Genomic DNA, 19,191 nt, shown 5'->3' with positions numbered 1-19,191 from the left:
AAACTATTTTGCTGTTGTTAATTTCTTTTCTAACCTCCGGATTTATTAGCCTTTATTACTAGTTTCTTAATTTATTAATTTCTTTTATCATTACCAATTTCTTTATTCTGCTTTCCTATGTTTATTTTCATATTTTAACCCTTAAATTGGATAATTAATTTACTTCCACTATAAATTTGCTTATGAGCCAGCTTTAACTATGTCCAAACAAGCATTTGTATGCAGTATTTTTATTTTCTAGATATTCTGCAATTTCGGTTTGACTTCCTCTTTTTCCCAAGCCAACTAAAACACTTTTTTAAAAGTTCAAGTAGTTATGACTTTTTTATTTTAGTTGTTTTTTATTTGTGTTTTTTTTTTTTTCCTCCCCTTTCTTGAGAACGCTAGAAAGTTATGTATCTTGCCCTTCACTGCATTTGAGTTTTCCCCCGGGACTCCTCTTCCCCCACTTTCTCGCACCGTTAATGATAAAGATCAAGAGGAAAGTTCTCCTTAAAGCCCGACGAGAACCAGGGAACCCTGCGGGCCAGTAGAAGAAACAGCAAGCCAGACCCGCAGGTCCTTTGGTGAATGAGGGCCAACCCCTGGTTCAGTAGGCGCTGCGCCAAGAAGTAGGGACCACACCTCCGCTGGCTTGTGGACGATTGGCCAATCGTCGCCTCCGAAGTCCTGCTCTGTTCTTTGATTGGTTTTGACGGAGAGGCCCCCCACCACGCTTTAGAGGCCTAGCGCCTGACTGGGACCTGGACGGTGGCCTGTGAAGGACAATAGGTTTGCGGAGCGGAGGAAAGGTTTTGCAGGGAGTGGGAAGCAGGTGGTGTAACCAGAAGTCGGAGAGCGACCGGGTTGTGGAGCCATGGCGGCAACCTCTGCGGTGTCGGTGCTGCTCTTGGCCGCAGAGAAGAACCGGTGGCTGCGAGTCCAGAGCCTGCTGCTGCCGCCGAGGTAACGTGAGGCGGAGGGGCGGTGGATCAGCGTCCGGGGTCGGAGGCAGGGGTGGTGTAAATGGACTCCTGCACGCCGAGAGAGGTGCGCGGGTTCCGAGGATCGAGCGGGAGGAGGGGAGAGCGTTAGGAAAACCCCAGCCCCTTTCACGGTGTTCTGCTCTGCTTGGCATCGGGAGAGAGACCTGTTCACACCCAGCCCTTCTTTTTCTTCCCCTTGCTCCCCGTATCCACTCTGCAGCCTCTATTTGCCTCTGTTTTTCCATTTTCGGGCAGTGGGGGAGGGGTGGAGCTGGGCCTGCCACATCCCTGCTTCCCTCGCTACAGGGGCAAGAGAGACGCTTGTACCGCTGCTAACCGTTAACATGGTGCTTTCACTGCATTCCCTGTGTGGAGAGTGTTGATGATCCCCGTTCTGGTGAAGCTCAGAGGGGTCAACGACTTGCTCAAGTTTACACAAGGAATAAGAAATGGAGCCAGGACGCCCCTCGAGCCCCTTTCGGTTCAGCTAGCCCCGGTCAAGTGTCCGGTTCAGAGGCTCTGTGGAGTTCTTTCTCATTGTTGGAATGGATCAAGCTAACAAAAGTAAATTTACCTTCCAGAGGGTGAGAGGTTGGTTTGTTAAAAGTTCTCAGAGGCAAGTTTGAACAAAGCTATGACTCTAACTAACCTGACTCCAGATCAGTTTCAAATTTTGAGCTGTAAGTTTCAATGACAATAAATTTGGTAGTGAAGACATCCTCAGGTCTCCTGGTAGCAGGCTTCTTTACCTTGCTTTGTTTCTTCCTCCTCTTCACCTCCTCCTCTGTTCTGGAAAGACAGGGTAGCTTAGTGCTGAAGGGCACAGACTGTGCTGTCCGAAGCCAGGGTTCTCAGCTTTGCTACTCACTAGCTGTGTGCCCAACCTTGGGCACATTACTTAATATCTCTGTGCTTCAGTTTCCTGACTTAGGAGGAGGTGATGATACTATTCCTAGAGGAGATAATATTAGTACCTAGCACTGTGTGAATTAAATGAATGAATACATGGAAAGAGGCTCAAACAATCTGGTGCATATGAATCAATCCATAAATACAGCCTTTGTTTCAAGGTTTTTGTTTGCTTTTATTTTCCACAAATTACTGGAGAGGTATTTAGATTTGAGTTACTTAATTGTAGAACTAGCCCCAGAGTAAAATAAGACAGTTGGTGAAAGTAATGTTAATGCTCTTTTCTTTCTCCTGGTTTTTCTTTTCTTAGGTTTCCAGGGCTCTTCAGGATATTACACAGACCATTTTCTCTCTCTTCCCTCTCCCTCTCAAATCTTCCCTACTGTGTGTAGAACTGTTCTCAGGTAGCTCTCATCCTGGAAAATGTTACAGTTGTTAATGGCATTAAGGAATTACAAATCTTATCATTATAGAGAGTATTTTCATGTCTTGTATGTCATGATCCTCCAGTAACTCAGAGAAATGAAGTCTAATGGTGGAATTTTAGAAATAAGAGTATACTGGTATAGAATTTATGTTGAATCAGGGTGGGATTATCTCATGGAAGCAACTTCTTAATTTTGTTTGTTTAAGCCATTGTTTTAAGCTATAGCTTGGATAATGGTGAAAAATAGAATAGACCTATCAAAACATCATTGAGATAGAGGATTATATTAAGTAGTGTGTCTGTATGTGATTGTCGGTCTGTTTTCACTACAAAATCACAGAGGAAAACTTTAGTTCAGCAATGGCCTTGAAACTTAATCAGGATCTTAAGCTGGATTTACCAAGAAACAGCCATTTTATAGATAAATCTGTCCAGGACAAGCCTTGAATCTTATAAAAAACTTATCTGAAGAATGTGATGGGAAGATGCCGTGAACCAGAAGATACCTTTTAAAGATAAGGAAAAACAGTCTTTCTCCTTGAAGATTAAGAGAATGAGGTCAGTCAAATTGGAAAGAAGTGGGAAAGCAATAGCCTCCTGAGAAAGCTGTCTTGTGGGACTCAAGTGCCAAAGCTGTGGGTCTTCCCACCAGCCCTTCACGGATGGCAGCATCTGATTGAGTTTGCATCAGAGGGCAATGACTGTCTGACCTACTGTTATAATCCCGCCCCCTGCACCCCTGCCCCAGTGAAATGCTAGTTCTGTTCAGTTACATAGCTATATGCATAGTGTATACATGCTACACATACATAGTTGCTTAGTATCTAATGTACATTGTGGTTTTTATCGCCCGCTGTGTACATGATCTAAAATGATTAGTTCTTTATGACCATAGTTTTACCAAATCTCCCATGTATGGGTGGAAAAGCCTATGGTGGAATTCCTTCTGTAATTTGGTTTTTTCCCAGTGTATTCTTTTTAGCTGACACCAGATAGGCATTATACTTACACTTTTTTGTTCCTAAAGTAAATCTGGCCTGCTTTCTGTTACCTCTGGGTTAAAGTTTTGTTACTTGCTGTATCAATATGTATCGTGGAACTTAAAAATTGTTTTAGACCTTAGTAAACTTCTACCTAGTTAAGACACCTCAGACAAGTCATTTAGCCTCCCTGATTCCCCATTTCTTATTAATACAAGGATTCAGCTTAAGTTGTCTACTTTGAAAACTGAGAAGTATCTCTTGGTGTCTCCCGTCCTGTGAGGACACTGAAGTCTGAGTTGTAAAGTGAAAACTGGGTCTTGAGAGCAAAAAAATCTTAGATGTTACCATAGTTACTATACCCTCCAAGGCTCGACCCCTCCTACAAAATCTTAGTATTTATGTTTTTGCATTAGAGGGGCATAATGAAAAAAGACTGGGGAAACACTGATGTAAAATGACTTGCCTGGTGTCACCAGCAGCTGGTCAGTGGGGGCTCTTCTGGCCCCACAGCCAGCAGTCTTTCTGCTGCCCTTGATCAGCTCCTTCTCTTTACTTCTCTGGGCTTAATTGTTCAAACCTTAATTATCAGGGGTTGAAGAAGATTGGTATTTTTCAAACTGTTGTTTGACCAGCATATTTTATTTGATGAAGTGAAATAGAACAGGAAGTATCAAAACACAGAGAAAATGTTCTGTCACGAAAATTCTGTTTTGTGTGTGTACCAACTTGTGAAGTCAGATACAATTTTACTTTGAGTTGAGTCGAAAGAGTTTGAAAAAGCTGAACTGTATGATCTTGAAGTACCTTGGCTTTCTAATTGTGCCTCTGTGGCCATTTGCCAGCCTCTGGAGCAAGCAGGTTAGGTGATCCATTCAAGGACACACAGTGCCAGAGAGAACAGCCAAAACTGTAACTTCCGGTTTCTAGAGTAATTTTCTTCCCTCAAAGAAAGTCTTATTAAGTCACTTTGTAGGCTTCAGGCTTAACTAAGGTCACATCTAGACTTGGTTTCAGGTTTTGAATTAATAAATCATATAATGACTGAGGGGCGCCTGAAGCCTCTGACTTCACCTCAGGCCATGATCTCACAGCTGGTGAGTTCAAGCCCTGTGTCAGGCTCTGTGCTGACAGCTCAGAGCCTGGAGCCTGGAGCCTGCTTCAGATTCCGTGTCTCCCTCTCTCACTGCCCTTCCCCCTGTGCACTCTGACACACACACACACACTCTCTCTCTCTCTCTAAAATAAGTAAACATTTAAAAATTTTTTGATTCTTTTGAAACAACAATGACTGATCTTGTATATCCTGTTTAATTATTATTCCATTTGGATTCATTTGCTAGGAGATGGACTTGGAGGCAGAGAACCATGAAGTATTCAACAACCACAGGTACAGTCTTGATTTGCTTTGGCTTTGCAGATTATGAACTAAGAGAGGGAAATGCTTAATTCCTTAATTTGTGTATATAGAATTAGTGCTCATATATTTTTGAAATTTGGGATTTTCATGATCATTTTCTTAGTAAGTATTGAGCCATGGTTTCCACCTCTTTTATGTCAAATCTCCCCTGTTGTTGAGTCTATAATATATACAGAAATAATTGGAAACATTTACATTTATGTCGTTACTTCCGTCTGTTTGATCCCGTTCAGTGCCATGAATTGGAAAGGCATAACCCTGATGGTCTAAAACAGTGCTTTAAAACCGTTCTGATAAGTGGCAGACATTTTTTCAAATAAAATTTTACGTGGAATTCCCAACGATAAAATGTATGAAAGTGTAGACACAGTTGATTGGGTGCAGCTTCCTCCCCACAACACACACATGCATACTTCATCCCAGCAGCTCCTGTGACCTGTGACAACTCAGACTCCATAGATGCCCATAGAAAAACATTGTTTTAAGTTATAGAAAACCTTATTTGTTTTAGAATAATAGCCATTATAAACTGCCCAGGAGCATTTATTTCATGTGTGATACGGAAGTGCATTTTACATATTAACACAGTAACACGTCCTGTGGCACGGATACCAGTGCCCTGGTGCGGCACTCAGTGTTCATACAAGAGAGCCATACGTCCATGTGTTTGTGTGCAGAGGGATTGAGGCGATGGAGTTGAGCAACTGCAAGTTCAGATTCTGAGGTGAACTTAACCTGGGTTCAAATCCTGGACCTGCTATTTCTTTTAGCCAGTATACTTTCAGGACAAAATGAGCATAATTTCAGTAAAGTAGTATCTCTTTTAATTGTAATTCCTTTATCTTTAAAATTTATGTAACAATAATAGTATCTACTCCATAGGATTATTGTGAGGATTTAAATCCAGATTGAGTCTTTAGCACAGGACCTGCGGCATAAAAAGTACTTACTAAAGACTAATTATTATTAACTATGAGGGGTTTTTTTAGAGCTATTGTAATTTGACCTTTGGCATATCAAAGCATCTTTTCATTTTAAAGTTGAAAAAGCTGAATAATATAAGAGTTTATGTTAATAAAGGTATCTTGGATTTCAGGGGCACTTGGGTGGCTTAGTCGGTTAAGCATCCGGCTCTTGAGTTTGGCTCAGGTCGTGATCTCACAGTTTGTGACTTTGAGCCCCGCATCAGACTGTGCGCTGACAGTGTGGAGCCTGCTTGGAATCCTTTCTCTCTCTCTCTCTCTCTCTCTCTCAAAGTAAATAGACATTTTTTTAGAAAAGGGTATCTTGGGGCGCCTGGGTGGCGCAGTCGGTTAAGCGTCCGACTTCAGCCAGGTCATGATCTCGCGGTCCGTGAGTTCGAGCCCCGCGTCGGGCTCTGGGCTGATGGCTCAGAGCCTGGAGCCTGTTTCCGATTCTGTGTCTCCCTGTCTCTCTGCCCCTCCCCCGTTCATGCTCTGTCTCTCTCTGTCCCAAAAATAAATAAATGTTGAAAAAAAAAAATTTAAAAAAAAAAAAAAAAAAGAAAAGGGTATCTTGAATTTCAGTGAAAGGAAATGCACTAATATTAGTTAAAATGACTATTTGAGACTCTGTTATGCTAATTTTACCAAAACAAATGTTTATCAGCTGATTAATATAATGGAATCTTTATTTTGCTTTCTCATTCTTTGTTCTCCAATAACATTTGTGTATGATTTTCGTGGTGTTTTAAGCAGGACGAAACATTGCCAAGGTCCTCATTGCAAACAGAGGAGAAATTGCCTGCAGGGTGATACGAACAGCCAAAAGAATGGGAATACAGTCCGTGGCTGTTTATAGTGAGGCCGACAAGAATTCCATGCATGTAGACATGGTATGTTGTTAAAAACCGAAAGTCAAATTTTGTGATTGTATTTGTTTATTATGTTGGTATTTTACTCCTTTATGTTGACATTTTATGTTTGCTAGTGTTAATAGGACATAAGTGGGTAGTTCAAACTGCTCACTAATTATCCCTGTTGGGATACATTTTCCAAACGTAACACCAGTTGAACTGAACAGTGTGTTTTGCTGTGTTTAGTTGACTTACCAGCAAGGTCCTGTCTTATCAAGGGTTGGTTAAAACAGTTCACAGAGTGTGGCCACAGATCATACTTTGAGTGGCACATATCCAGGTCCCTGATGTACAAGGATCCAGATCCCAGTCTTAGCAACTACCACATACTGGCCAGGGGATCTTTGACAAGTCATCTGATGTTTCTGAGCCTTGGCTTAACTATAAAATTATAACTGAAAGGATCCCATTTCCCTGAGGTCTGTAAGTGCTACCAGTTGTTACTAGCTATTATTCACCAGACAGAGCCAACCATGGGTGAATTCAACTACTGGTCTTCTTTACGCCCACAGCAAGATTGAGCAGCGACAAATTCATGGCAACCAGCCTCCGCTCTCTGGGCACTTTTCTCTCTCATTCTGTGTGTTGACCATCTCAAGCCTGCTTTGTGCCATTCTAGCTGCTGACTCTCCCTCCACCCACCTATTCTCAGCAGATGATCTTGATTCACAGGGAAAGCAGAACTGCGCTTCCTGCCGCAGAATCTCTTCACTGCATCTGTGTCTGTCCTTGTCCCGTTCAAGGCCACTTGTCTTCCTGTGCTCTGGAGTCTTCCTCTTACCTTTGCAAGGATCTTCCATCTTCTTTTCGCACTGTATTCTGTCACTCTACTTCGTCTGCTCCCATGGCTTTGCTAAACACTTCCAAATTTCTATTTCTAGCCCAGACTTCATTTTGAGTGTGATACAGGTATACCCAGCTGCCCACTTGATGTCTCCACGTGGATATGTGACAGGTACCAAACTAATATGCCTGACGTGGAACTCATGACTTTGATCTGTGGTGAAGCTGCTTTTCCTGCACACTTCCCTCACTCAGCAGATGACACCACCATTGCCCCTAAAAACCATAATGCCAGAGATCTGGGAGTATTTGAACATCCTCTGTCTTCCTGCCACTCTACATCCTTCCCCTTCCCCATCTAGACAGTCACCAAGTGCTGTTTATTCTGTTTCCCAAACACTTCTTTCCGCTTCTTTCTGCCCTCTGCCACCAGTACCTTAAGTTGTAGCTGGCATCACCCTCACCGGCCCGATGTGGTAGCCTCCTAAGTGGGCTCCCTACTTTCATCTTGACCTCTCCCACGGTATGTTCTATGTTTCATCCAGACTGATTGCCTAAAATCAGATTTTTGATGTTACTCCTCTGCTTTAAATAACTTAAGCCTTTTTATCATCTACCGGACTAGCAAGAATTTAAAAGACGGATAATATTCAGTGTTGGTTAACGTGGTTAGAAATTGGTACATTGATGGAGATGTGTGTTGGTGACACCAGTTCAAGGAACGATCAACCAGGAGCTATTAAAATGTTACATCCTTCACCCAGCCTTGCAAACATACCTCTAGATCTCTGTCCAGAGACATGTTCACATGCATGTGCAAGCAGAGGCATGTATAGGAATGCTGCTAGCATCCAGTTTTTTGCCATTATGACCTAAATGTCTGTTCAGATGTACGTGATTAAATGAACTTTGGTACCTCCATACTGTGGAACATTATGCCATTGTTATAAAAAATGAGGTAGACATGGGGCACCTGGGTGGCGCAGTCGGTTAAGCGTCCGACTTCAGCCAGGTCACGATCTCGGGGTCCGTGAGTTCGAGCCCCGCGTCAGGCTCTGGGCTGATGGCTCAGAGCCTGGAGCCTGTTTCCGATTCTGTGTCTCCCTGTCTCTCTGCCCCTCCCCCGTTCATGCTCTGTCTCTCTCTGTCCCAAAAATAAAATTAAAAAAAAAATAATAATAAATAAATAATAAAAAAAATAAAAAATGAGGTAGACATACGTGCACTAGCAAGGAAAGAGCTCCCAAGACCTACTGTTAATGAAAACAACAATTACAGGAGTTTGATCCTGTTTGTGTAAAAACTAAAAACAAAAGCTAAAACTGTATGTGTTTATGTAAATATATATAAATAAATAGGAATATGGATATGGAAAAAATATGTCCCAAAGATCATAGTGGTTTTATCTGGAGGAGGTTTGAAGTGAGGGAGAAGGTGGTGCCAAAAGACCCCTTTGCCTTTGTATTATTATTCACATTATTTTAATTTTTTTAATTTTTTTTTTTTTTAGAGATAGAGAGGGAGAGAAAGAGAGAAAGTAGGGGAGGGGCAGAGAGAGAGGGAGACACAGAATCCGAAGCAGGCTCCAGGCTCTGAGCTGTCAGCACAGAGCTCAATGTGGGGCTCGAACTCCTGGACCGTGACCTGAGCCAAAGTCTGATGCCCAACGGACTGAGCCACCCAGATGCCCCTATTCACGTTTTTTAGAAGGAGAATAGATTTGTGTTTTGTGGAATTAAAGTTTAGAAACAAAAAATGACAACCAAAAAAATGTGTTACCTTAGGAGAAAATCCAAAGCTTTAACCTCCCGTGAGGCCCTCTGAAATCTGTGCTCCCTGGTCTGTCCAGACACATCTCTGGTCCCTGACCCCTTGTGCACTGGGCTCCAACCACCCAAGCTTCTCTGTCAGTCCCTCAAATGGGCCAAGTTTCTTCCCACCCCAGGACCTTCATATATGTTGTTTGCTCTGTTTGGGAAGCTTGCCCCCGTCTCCATTCCTGTTCTCAACTCCACATCCTGCACCCATTTGCCTGGCCAAGCCCTGGTCATCCTGGAGGAGCCGCTGATCTTCCTTCCCAGTCTTTCCTTGAGCACCCTTAGGCCTGATCAGTCTTCCTCTTGGCCTGCATTGTGTCCTTTGTTTTTCCTTCATGACCTTTCTCACAGTTGTCATTAAATATATGAATGTGTGTTTGATGTCTGTCTCCCTCTAGACAGGGACATTGTTTACTCTTGTACAGGCAGCTCCCACCTCAAAGCATGGCACCTGGTTGACATTCAGTAAGTCTTTGAATAAATGAATGATGTTTTCTGTCTTATCTGCTTCAAGGGATGCTGTGATTATGTGAAAGTTTTAAAGGACGGTATAAAGTAGTTCACAAATGGATAGAAAGAGCATTATCATCCTGCCTAAATAATTATATAAACTTCAGTAAACTTCATAATTTCATTTCTTGCTGTATACAACTGTCCTATGTTTTGTGTCTTGGCAAATTGGCAAAGTTTTGGCATTAGATACATTTAAAGTTATTATTGTTACTAATGATGATACTATGGTTAATGCCTGTTGCTTTTTATCCTAAAGACATTTTATTTCACTCTATCTAGTGTTTAGTTTATACATAAAAATAAAGTTTGGGCATTCTCTTCTTGCAAAGATTCCAAACTGGCTTATTTTTATAACATAGACATGAGCTGGTCCTTCTGTTTCTTATTTCTTACACTGTTCTTGGGGAACCACCCTTTTTATTTATAATAATCAGATGACCCTGAAGCAGTTCTGTCGTGTACTAGTGTGTGCTAGCCGTGTAAGCATGTAATATTCCTCAACAGGCAGATGAAGCATATTCTATTGGCCCCGCTCCCTCCCAGCAGAGCTACCTTTCTATGGAGAAAATCATTCAAGTGGCCAAGATCTCTGCTGCTCAGGTAATAAGATCATGCCGGTCTGGCTTAGACTGGTGGGATGGATGGGGGCAAAGGTGGGGCTGATAACACTGCATCCGGTTCACTTTTTTTTTTTTTTTTCCCTGAAGTTTATTTATTTTATTTTAAGAGAGAGAGTGTGAGTGGGGGGGGGGGGGGGGGGGGGGGGCGGGGAGAGAGAATCCCAAGCAGGCTCCACAGCTGTCAGCACAAAGCCCCATGCAGGGCTCAAACTCATAAACAGTGAGATCATGACCTGAGCTGAAATCAAGAGTCGGACGCTTAACCAACTGCGCCACCCAGGCACCCCAGTGTTCTCTTCTTTAGAATCAGTTCCTAGACTGGGGCGCCTGGGTGGCGCAGTCGGTTAAGCGTCCGACTTCAGCCAGGTCACGATCTCGCGGTCCGTGAGTTCGAGCCCCGCGTCGGGCTCTGGGCTGATGGCTCAGAGCCTGGATCCTGTTTCCAGTTCTGTGTCTCCCTCTCTCTCTGCCCCTCCCCCGTTCATGCTCTGTCTCTCTCTGTCCCAAAAATAAATAAACGTTGAAAAAAAAAAAAATTATTTAGAATCAGTTCCTAGACTGAATAACTTAGGCATTAATTTATACACACAGGTATTTAAAATATATTTGTTTCTAAACTTTTTAGTTATCTCTTGGAGTAAAAAACTCCTAGGAATGTACAGAGATGATACTAATACATGGACTTTATATATTTCCTTAGGAATGCAAGCACTATAACAGAAATAGCACTTCATATGTTTATCACGTGTTTGAACATATATGACATAGTATTATTACCTCCACTTTACAAATGTAAAATCTAATGCACAGAAGGTTACATGATATCCAAAATCATCTAGTCTTGCTAATCAGAGCATGTTCCATGGCATTGTTTGGGAACACTGTAGAAATGCAGACTCTTAGGCCTCACCCCAAGCCACTGTAGTTTACATTTTTATGCATACTTTGCATTTTTATTAAGATCCCCAGGTGCTTTGAAAGCAAAATTTATCATTGAATGAGACAGGATTAAACAAGAGTCTCCCGACTTCTAGCCCTATATCAGACGAGGCTGAGCAGTAGAACTTCGTTGCCCTGCATTTTGAGAAAAGGGAAAATAGTATTTACTCAGAAATTTCAGGCTTCAGACACCTGGGTGGCTTACTTGGTTAAGCATCCAACTCTTAATCTCAGCTCAGGTCTTGATCTCGGGGTCGTGAGTTCAAGCCCCACATTGGGCACCACACTGGGTGTGGAACCTATTAAAAAATAATAAATGAGGGGTGCCTGGGTGACTCAGTTGGCTAGGCATCCAACTCTTCATTTTGGCTCAGGTCATTATCTCACGGTTTGTGAGTTCAAGCCCTACATTGGGCTCTGCACTGATGGTGTGGAGCCTGCTTGGGATTCTATGTCTCCCCCCCTCTCTCTCTCTCTGCCCCTCTCCCATTTGCTCTCTCTCTCAAAATAAATAAACGTTAAACAAAAGTAAGTGAAAAAAATAAAGAGTATGACTTGTTCTCTCCACCATGGGAAGAACATATCTCATTTCTGCTTGAAGATAGAGCCAACAGCAACAACTTTGGATCTGTACATACGTTTGAACAAGCGCAGCAGAAAGGTTACAAACTAAAAGCCTGGAATAAATTATTTTGGCAGAGATTTAAGGGTAGGAGACAACAGTTTGTATCTTTACTGGTAAAGGCATGTTAGTACTATGGAATGAACGACGTTAACAGGCTTACAATCCTGTGATCCACTAGAGTGAATTGGCGGCTAAATACATACATACCTGATGGCTAGAGAAATTAGCTCCCTGGTTACAGTAGTGTTGTTGAGTTTTCCTTTCCGATATATTCAAATGCTCAAGAATTCTGTGATCTGGATATATTAAATTGTTCTTAATATAAATCAGCTAAAACTTATTGAGGCCATTCCCATAATGTGTGGTTGGACTTTATTTTTGTAAGGAAACAGCTGCCTTTCTTTTTAGTTATAGAGAAAGAATATTGATCTAGTTCATCAGAGTTCTGTTGAATTAAGTATCTGTTCAAAAGAAAGGAGGCTAGCAACACCTCACCTTGAAAATGAAATTAAGGAAACAGTTATATTCACAATAACATTAGTAAAAATCAGTTAGCAAAATCAGTTGAAGACCTATGTATGAAAACTATAACATGTTGCTGCAAGAAAAGAAGTTCTAAATAAATGGATAGATATATCATTGGAAGAATCAATATGTTACGATGGCAGTTCTTTCCAGATTGGTCTGTAAATTTAAGGCAGCCTTTATCAAAATCCCAGTTGGCTTTTTTTTGGTCGATTTTGACAAGCTAGTCCTAAAATAGCCCAAAGGTCTAGTATATAGTTAAAAGAATCTTGAAAAGACAATAAATTTGTAGACTCTCAGATTTCAGAATGTATTATAAAGCTACAGTAACCAAGACAGTATGCTATCAGAAGAGTAAATATAGTCAGTGCAGCCAAATAGGAACTCCCCAAATAAACTCATACATATATGGTCAATTCATTTTTTAACAAAGGCGGTAAAGTAATTCAGTGGAAAATATAGTCTTTTCAACAGATTGTGCTGGAACAATTGGATATTTATATGCAAAAAGATAAACCTAAAATCACCAATGAAAAGGAGTGATGTGCTGATACATGCTAAAAAATGTATGAACCTTGAAAATGTTGTGTTCAGTGAAAGAAGCCAGTCACTGAAGACTGTATGTATTATGTGATTCCATTTATATGGAATGTCCAAAATAAGCAGATCTCTAGAAACAAAGTGGATTAGTGGCTCCATAGGCCTGGACATATGTAAGGAATGGAAGATAACTGCTAACAGGCATGGAGTTTCTTTTTAGGGTAATGAAAAGTTACATTATTAGATCTTAGTAACTTAGACTATGGTAATGATTGCACAATTCTGAATAATAAGAAAAATCATTGGATTGGCTAAGTTTATGGCATATTAATTACATGTCAATGAAGACGTTTTAAGAATGCAGTGTCACAAAAAAAAATAAAATAAAAAGAAGAATGCAGTATTACTGCATACACAATAGAAAGGCTAAAATCAAAAAGACTGATAATACTTCTTGATTTTGGCTTGGGTCATGATCTTGTGTTTCATGGGTTCAAGCCCCACGAACTGACAGTGCAGAGCCTGCTTGGGATTCTCTGTCTGCCCCTCCCCTGCTCGTGCTCACACTCTGTCTCAAAATAAACAAATTTTTAAAAGCATGTAAAAAGTAAAATACAGATTCTTCTATATGATCCAACAATTTCACTTATATACCTAAAAGAATTTAAAGCAGCGACTCAAACAGGTACTTGTACACCGATGTTCATAGCAGTGTTAGTCACAAAAGCAAAAGGTGGAAACAATCCACACGTCCATCAAAAGATGAATGTGTAAAAAAAACTGTGGAATATGCAGTAATATTATACAGCCATGAAAAGGAATGGAATTCTGACACATGCAACAATATGGAAGAACTTGAAAACATAATGCTAAATGAAATAAGCTGTACACAAAAAGACAAATATTGTACAATTCCATTTATATTAGGTACCTCGATTGGGTATTCACAGAGACAGAAAGTAAAATAGAGGTTATCAGGGACTGTGGAATTAATATTTAATGGGTACCGAGTCTCTGGGTGATGGCAACATTCTGGAAATGGATAGTGGTGACGGTTGCACAGCATTATGAATGTCCATTAATGCCAATGAACTGTACGCTTAAAAGTGGTTAAAATGGTAAATTTTATGTTGTGTATATATTACCACAGTAAAAAGAAGTATAGATTTTTCTGGTTCAGGTAAGTCTTCAGAACTTCAGTATGAACATTTCAGATATGTCTTTGGAAACAGATCCTGATAGTACCCATAGTGTACCTATCACCCGTGTAGGGAGAGGCTTCCTCAGAAATATGACGTCACCTGCATCACAGTGCTAAGTTTGTCCTTCCATTCTCACTTCTAGGCTATCCATCCAGGATATGGTTTTCTTTCAGAAAACATGGAATTGGCCGAACTCTGCAAACAAGAAGGAATTATTTTTATAGGTCCTCCTTCATCTGCAATTAGAGACATGGGTATAAAGAGGTATGAGTTTATATCTTTTAAATATAACCATAGAAAGGTCAATTGAAATGGTGTACCTGTAATAGATATGGTAATCCATGGTTGTTGTTATAGTCTTATGTGGTTTATCTGCCACTCCAGTGAGTTACGGAAATGTTCAATTCATTAGTGTTTCTAATCAATATCTGGATTAGTTTGGGGAATTTTTTTTTTTAAATATATTGTCAAATTGGTTTCCATACAACACCCAGTGCTCATCCTAACAAGTGCCCTCCTCCATGCCCATCACCCACTTTCCCCTCTCCCCCAAGTTTGGGGAATTAAAAACAAGGTGGGATGAACTATCACATGAAAAACTGGATTCCTAGTTATCACAAGAAAACTAATATTTTAATATTTGTGTTAATATTTGTTGTCTCAGACTGCAGTCTTTTTTTTTTTTTTTAACCTCTGGGATATTTTATTTAAAAAGTTCCCTTGTATTTTGTAGATTGGGCTGTTTTGTTCTTCTCTTGTATGAAATAATTCGCAGAATTGAGGCACCTCCTCTTTTTTATTCGAAAGCACATCCAAATCCATAATGGCTGCTGCGGGAGTGCCTGTTGTGGAGGGATATCATGGAGAGGACCAGTCGGATCGGTGTCTGAGGGAGCATGCGGGGAGAATAGGTTATCCTGTCATGATTAAAGCCGTCCGTGGTGGAGGAGGAAAAGTAAGATTGTGCGTGCTCATGTTTTTCATTTCAGGATAGTCTTCTCTGTTTTATTTAGTTTGCGGTCTTAACTATCTTGCCCTCTTAGGGAATGAGGATCGTTAGATCTGAAGAAGAATTTCAAGAGCAGTTAGAATCAGCACGGAGAGAAGCTAAGAAGTCTTTCAATGATGATGCTATGCTGATTGAGAAGTTTGTGGACACGCCAAGGTGGGTTTGGCTTTTTTTCTGAGTCAGATTTTTAAAATTAAACTTTAAAAGAAATGTAGGCAAACTATATGAAATGTAAAGTTCTAGTAGTACATAAGTACATTAAATTTCCCAATCCCACCCCCTGATGTAACCACTTAGTGTAGTATGGTATGCATCCCTCCAGGTATTTTCTAAGTGAATAGAAATACACATACGTATACTCACAGAGTACAAACTACATACAGAAGTGCAGTGAGTAGAACCTTACATAGTATTATATGCTAATATTACATCATAGCCATCTTTCTGTCAGTAAATATAGGTCTACCTTATTCTTTTTATTGGGCTTAACAGTTCCATGATATTGATGTACCATTAATTTATTCAGTCAATTTCTTATTGATGGAACTTAGGGTTTTTTTCAAAATAAAAAAAAGGGGGGGCACCTGGGTGACTCACTCGGTTAAGTGTCCAACTTCGGCTCAGGTCATGATCTCATGGTTTGTGAGTTCGAGTCCCGCGTAGGGTTCTGTGCTGACAGCTCAGAGCCTGGAGCCTGCTTTGGATTCTGTGTCTCCCTCTCTCTGCTTCTCTCTCTGTCTCTGTCTCTCAAAAATAAACATTAAATTTTTTTTTAAAAATTCTTATAAAAAATTAAGTTTTATCTTACAGAACTCTATAAGCATCCATTGAGATTTTCAGAAATAGATACCTAAATTGAATAGTAAGTGATATGTTAACAAGTAATAATACTAACACCTCACCCTTATATTTCACTTACCATAATCTTACCGTCCTAATTCTGATCTAATTCCTGCAACAATCCTGTGGGTAGGCCTATTCCTATTTTGCAGGTGAGGACACTGAGGAACAGAGTGGTCATATGACTTGCTTGAGGTCTCCCAGTTGGGAAGTGGTGAAGCTGGGATTTGAATTCAGAATTCACACTCTAAGACACTGCACTAAACTGCTTCTCTAGGTACTGCTATAACAAATGCCACGTGAATTTCTAGTTTTTTTTATTTTCTGGAATTTTACTTTGACATGTATTGCTTAAAATAAGATACTGACTATAAAAGCTTCTCGTTTCATAGATTTTGTGGTAATTATATATATGTATATAAAACCTGTTGGTTAAGTGACTCTATAAAGAATAATTCACTTGGGAACTATGTGAAAGGAGAGGGATTTATCTTGAAGGTAATATACCCTGAAGCTTCAGGCCCTTCCCTTGTCTGAGCCTCTTCTAAGATCTTCTACCTAACTTTGTATTCTTCTTAAAGATGGCCCCCAAATTGTTTTTGTTTCAAGTGCTACAAAACTTCCAATTGACCCTGATCATGGCATGCTAAGCTAAATTCATTTAGAGTTTGATAGTAAAAACAAAAGTGAATTTTAAAATAGGCCAATTGGGGTGCCTGGGTGGCGCAGTCGGTTAAGCGTCCGACTTCATCCAGGTCACGATCTCGCGGTCCGTGAGTTCGAGCCCCGCGTCAGGCTCTGGGCTGATGGCTCAGAGCCTGGAGCCTGTTTCCGATTCTGTGTCTCCCTCTCTCTCTGCCCCTCCCCTGTTCATGCTCTGCCTCTCTGTGTCCCAAAAATAAATAAACGTTGAAAAAAAAAATTTTTTTTTTAATAAAAAAATAAATAAATAAATAAAATAGGCCAATTGATTAGGAGAGTGTGTCATATGCCACCTGTTAGTGGAAAGTGAGGCAAAACTGGAGGAAATTCCAGGGTCAACTGAGGGCTCCCTTTCACAATACATTTCAAAGGAGAATAGGCTGACTATCCAAATTGACATGCTCTTGAGTTAGAATTGCCGTGGAGCCATCAGCTAGCTATTCCAGTGACCATAACTCAATAACATTTTTCCAAGATGTAAATTCTTTGCATGTGAAATGTTAGCTGTATATTACCTCACATTGTAATTTGTTTCCCCAATAGCTTGGAAGCTCTTGGGAATCAACGACGTGGTAGTATGTTCCTTTTTGTTTTCCCCTATATATCACCTGGCATGCTACTTTCTTCATGACAGGCATCAATAATAATATTTTTTTATAATATAGAAGTAATATAAATATTACTATATTTATACTTATTATATTATTATATATATTATTATAAACAAATATAAATTTTCACATTACAAACATGGAAAATACAGATGATAGAAAACAAAGTCACTCATAATCTCATTCTCCTAATATGAGTAATAGTATTTCTGTATATATTTATTCTGAATTTTCTAGTAATATTTTAATGTCATGGTAATTATACTATTTTACTATATAACAATTAATTATAGTAATTGATTAGTTAATTACTAAATAATTAGCTGTTGAGTTAATGGAGTGCCGGAAGATTGTCAAGGTGGTGCTTATAACTGAGGAAAGTAGATATCAAGATGTTTTATAAATCTGCTCAGAACTGTTGAGCTTATCTGAAAGGCTGGGATAGAAAACAATCTTCAAAGTGTACTATTTTGGAAGATAAAAAAGAAATCAGGTTCCTTTCTCATTTTATATTCAATATATATTCTAGATGGGTTAAAAATGTAGGTAGGAAAATAAAAACTATAGAACTCTTAGAAAATACCAAGGCGTTCTTGGTCGACTCCAGCTGTCTCTGTCTATGTAGCCAGATCCCAGCAGTGGCTGAATTGGAAGAGCTGAGATTTGGTGCGCCTCCTGGTTCTTACGCACTGTGCTGCAGGATCTCTACGTTAGATAAAGCAGCACAGCAAAGGATTAGTTAGAAAAAGGAAAATAACAAAAGCGATCCGAAGACTACAGAAATCATACCAGAACACAGATCCTCAATTAGTTTCTCTTATAAGCAGCGAAAGGAATAAGTATTTGCAACTTCTGAGAACTTGGAAAAAAGCTGCGTTGTGCTGCTGGTGTGTGTTCCTTTCAAAACCTGGAGTCCTTGCTACAGTGCCCCTTTCCCGGAAGCAGCTAAAAGAAAAGGGAGTGTCAATAGAAGTAAAATTTTACAGTTGGAATTTGAAAAGCAAACCATTCGATTCCAACACGTAAAGAGTTTGGAAGTTGTCACCCGCATCCGAAAAGCAAGTAAAAATCTGAACAAAATGAGAGTCAGTGAATTTTAGACGCATCAGAGAGCTGGGGCCGCAGGGCAGACCACCACCCTGAAATCTGGATGGCGCATGAATACAGCGAATCACAGCCAAGGTCCACTTGCCCAGAGCAGAAGCCACTGCACCCATAAACTGATAGGAACACTTCTGTGGGGATTTTGGTAAATTACTGGAGTCTGGGTGTTGACTAGCTTGATAGTAAGAAACTCCTCAAGGTCCAGTGTTAGGGGAACCCCGAATTTTCATGAGTTTTCCCTTCAAGAACACCACCAGGTTCTCACAGTGAGAATCCAGGAAAAATTCCCTCCTGCTTGGGGACAGAGAGAGGAGAATTGTAACCATTTGAAATAGGCCCAGAGTGATCTGTTCTCCCTAACAAAGGCCAGCTCTGCAGGGGAAATTTTACCAGCACCTTTTCTGTCCTGTGAGAAGGGCAGTTAGCCAACTCTCACCCCTTTCCAGCTTTCCTATTTTATGTAAAGAAAGAAAAAAATGCTAAGAAACACTTCTCGGGGGCTCCTGGCTGGCTCAGTAAGTGAAGCGTGGGACTCTTGATCTTGGGGTCGTGAGTTCAGGTTCCATGTTGGGTGTACAGCTTACTCTAAAGACAGATAGATAGATAGATACAAAGAAAAAGAAAGAAAGAAGGAAAGAAAGAAAGAAAAAAATAAAGAAAGAGAAAGAAAGAAAGAGGATGGTGTGTTCATGAGCATAGTCGCCTGTAGTATATAAGGATACAGGCCCAGTAAAAGACTGAGATTTAAGATAGATAGATAGATAGATAGATAGATAGATAGATA

General features: G+C 40.3%; 1 protein-coding gene across 2 annotated transcripts in view; it reads left to right on the top strand.

The window, feature by feature from the left end:
* Window positions 1–723: 723 nt before the first annotated feature.
* MCCC1 (methylcrotonyl-CoA carboxylase subunit 1) overlaps window positions 724–19,191 on the top strand; it is a 57,323-nt gene continuing 38,855 nt past the window's right edge. Inside the window, exons 1-7 of one of the 2 annotated variants that reach the window (XM_047875467.1) lie at window positions 724–945; window positions 4,625–4,671; window positions 6,420–6,556; window positions 10,195–10,290; window positions 14,284–14,405; window positions 14,949–15,096; window positions 15,185–15,306. In XM_047875467.1, coding sequence (XP_047731423.1) covers window positions 857–945; window positions 4,625–4,671; window positions 6,420–6,556; window positions 10,195–10,290; window positions 14,284–14,405; window positions 14,949–15,096; window positions 15,185–15,306 — 761 coding nt within the window. In that variant the 5' untranslated portion in view covers window positions 724–856. Of the gene's footprint in view, window positions 946–4,624; window positions 4,672–6,416; window positions 6,557–10,194; window positions 10,291–14,283; window positions 14,406–14,948; window positions 15,097–15,184; window positions 15,307–19,191 lie in introns of both variants that reach the window. The other variant, XM_047875466.1, reaches the window with a different exon arrangement.

Source organism: Prionailurus viverrinus, chromosome C2 (genome assembly GCF_022837055.1).
Source record: "Prionailurus viverrinus isolate Anna chromosome C2, UM_Priviv_1.0, whole genome shotgun sequence".
Taxonomy (NCBI): domain Eukaryota; kingdom Metazoa; phylum Chordata; class Mammalia; order Carnivora; family Felidae; genus Prionailurus; species Prionailurus viverrinus.
Note: the sequence above shows the minus strand (reverse complement) of the source record. Positions and strands in the feature narration are given on the sequence as shown.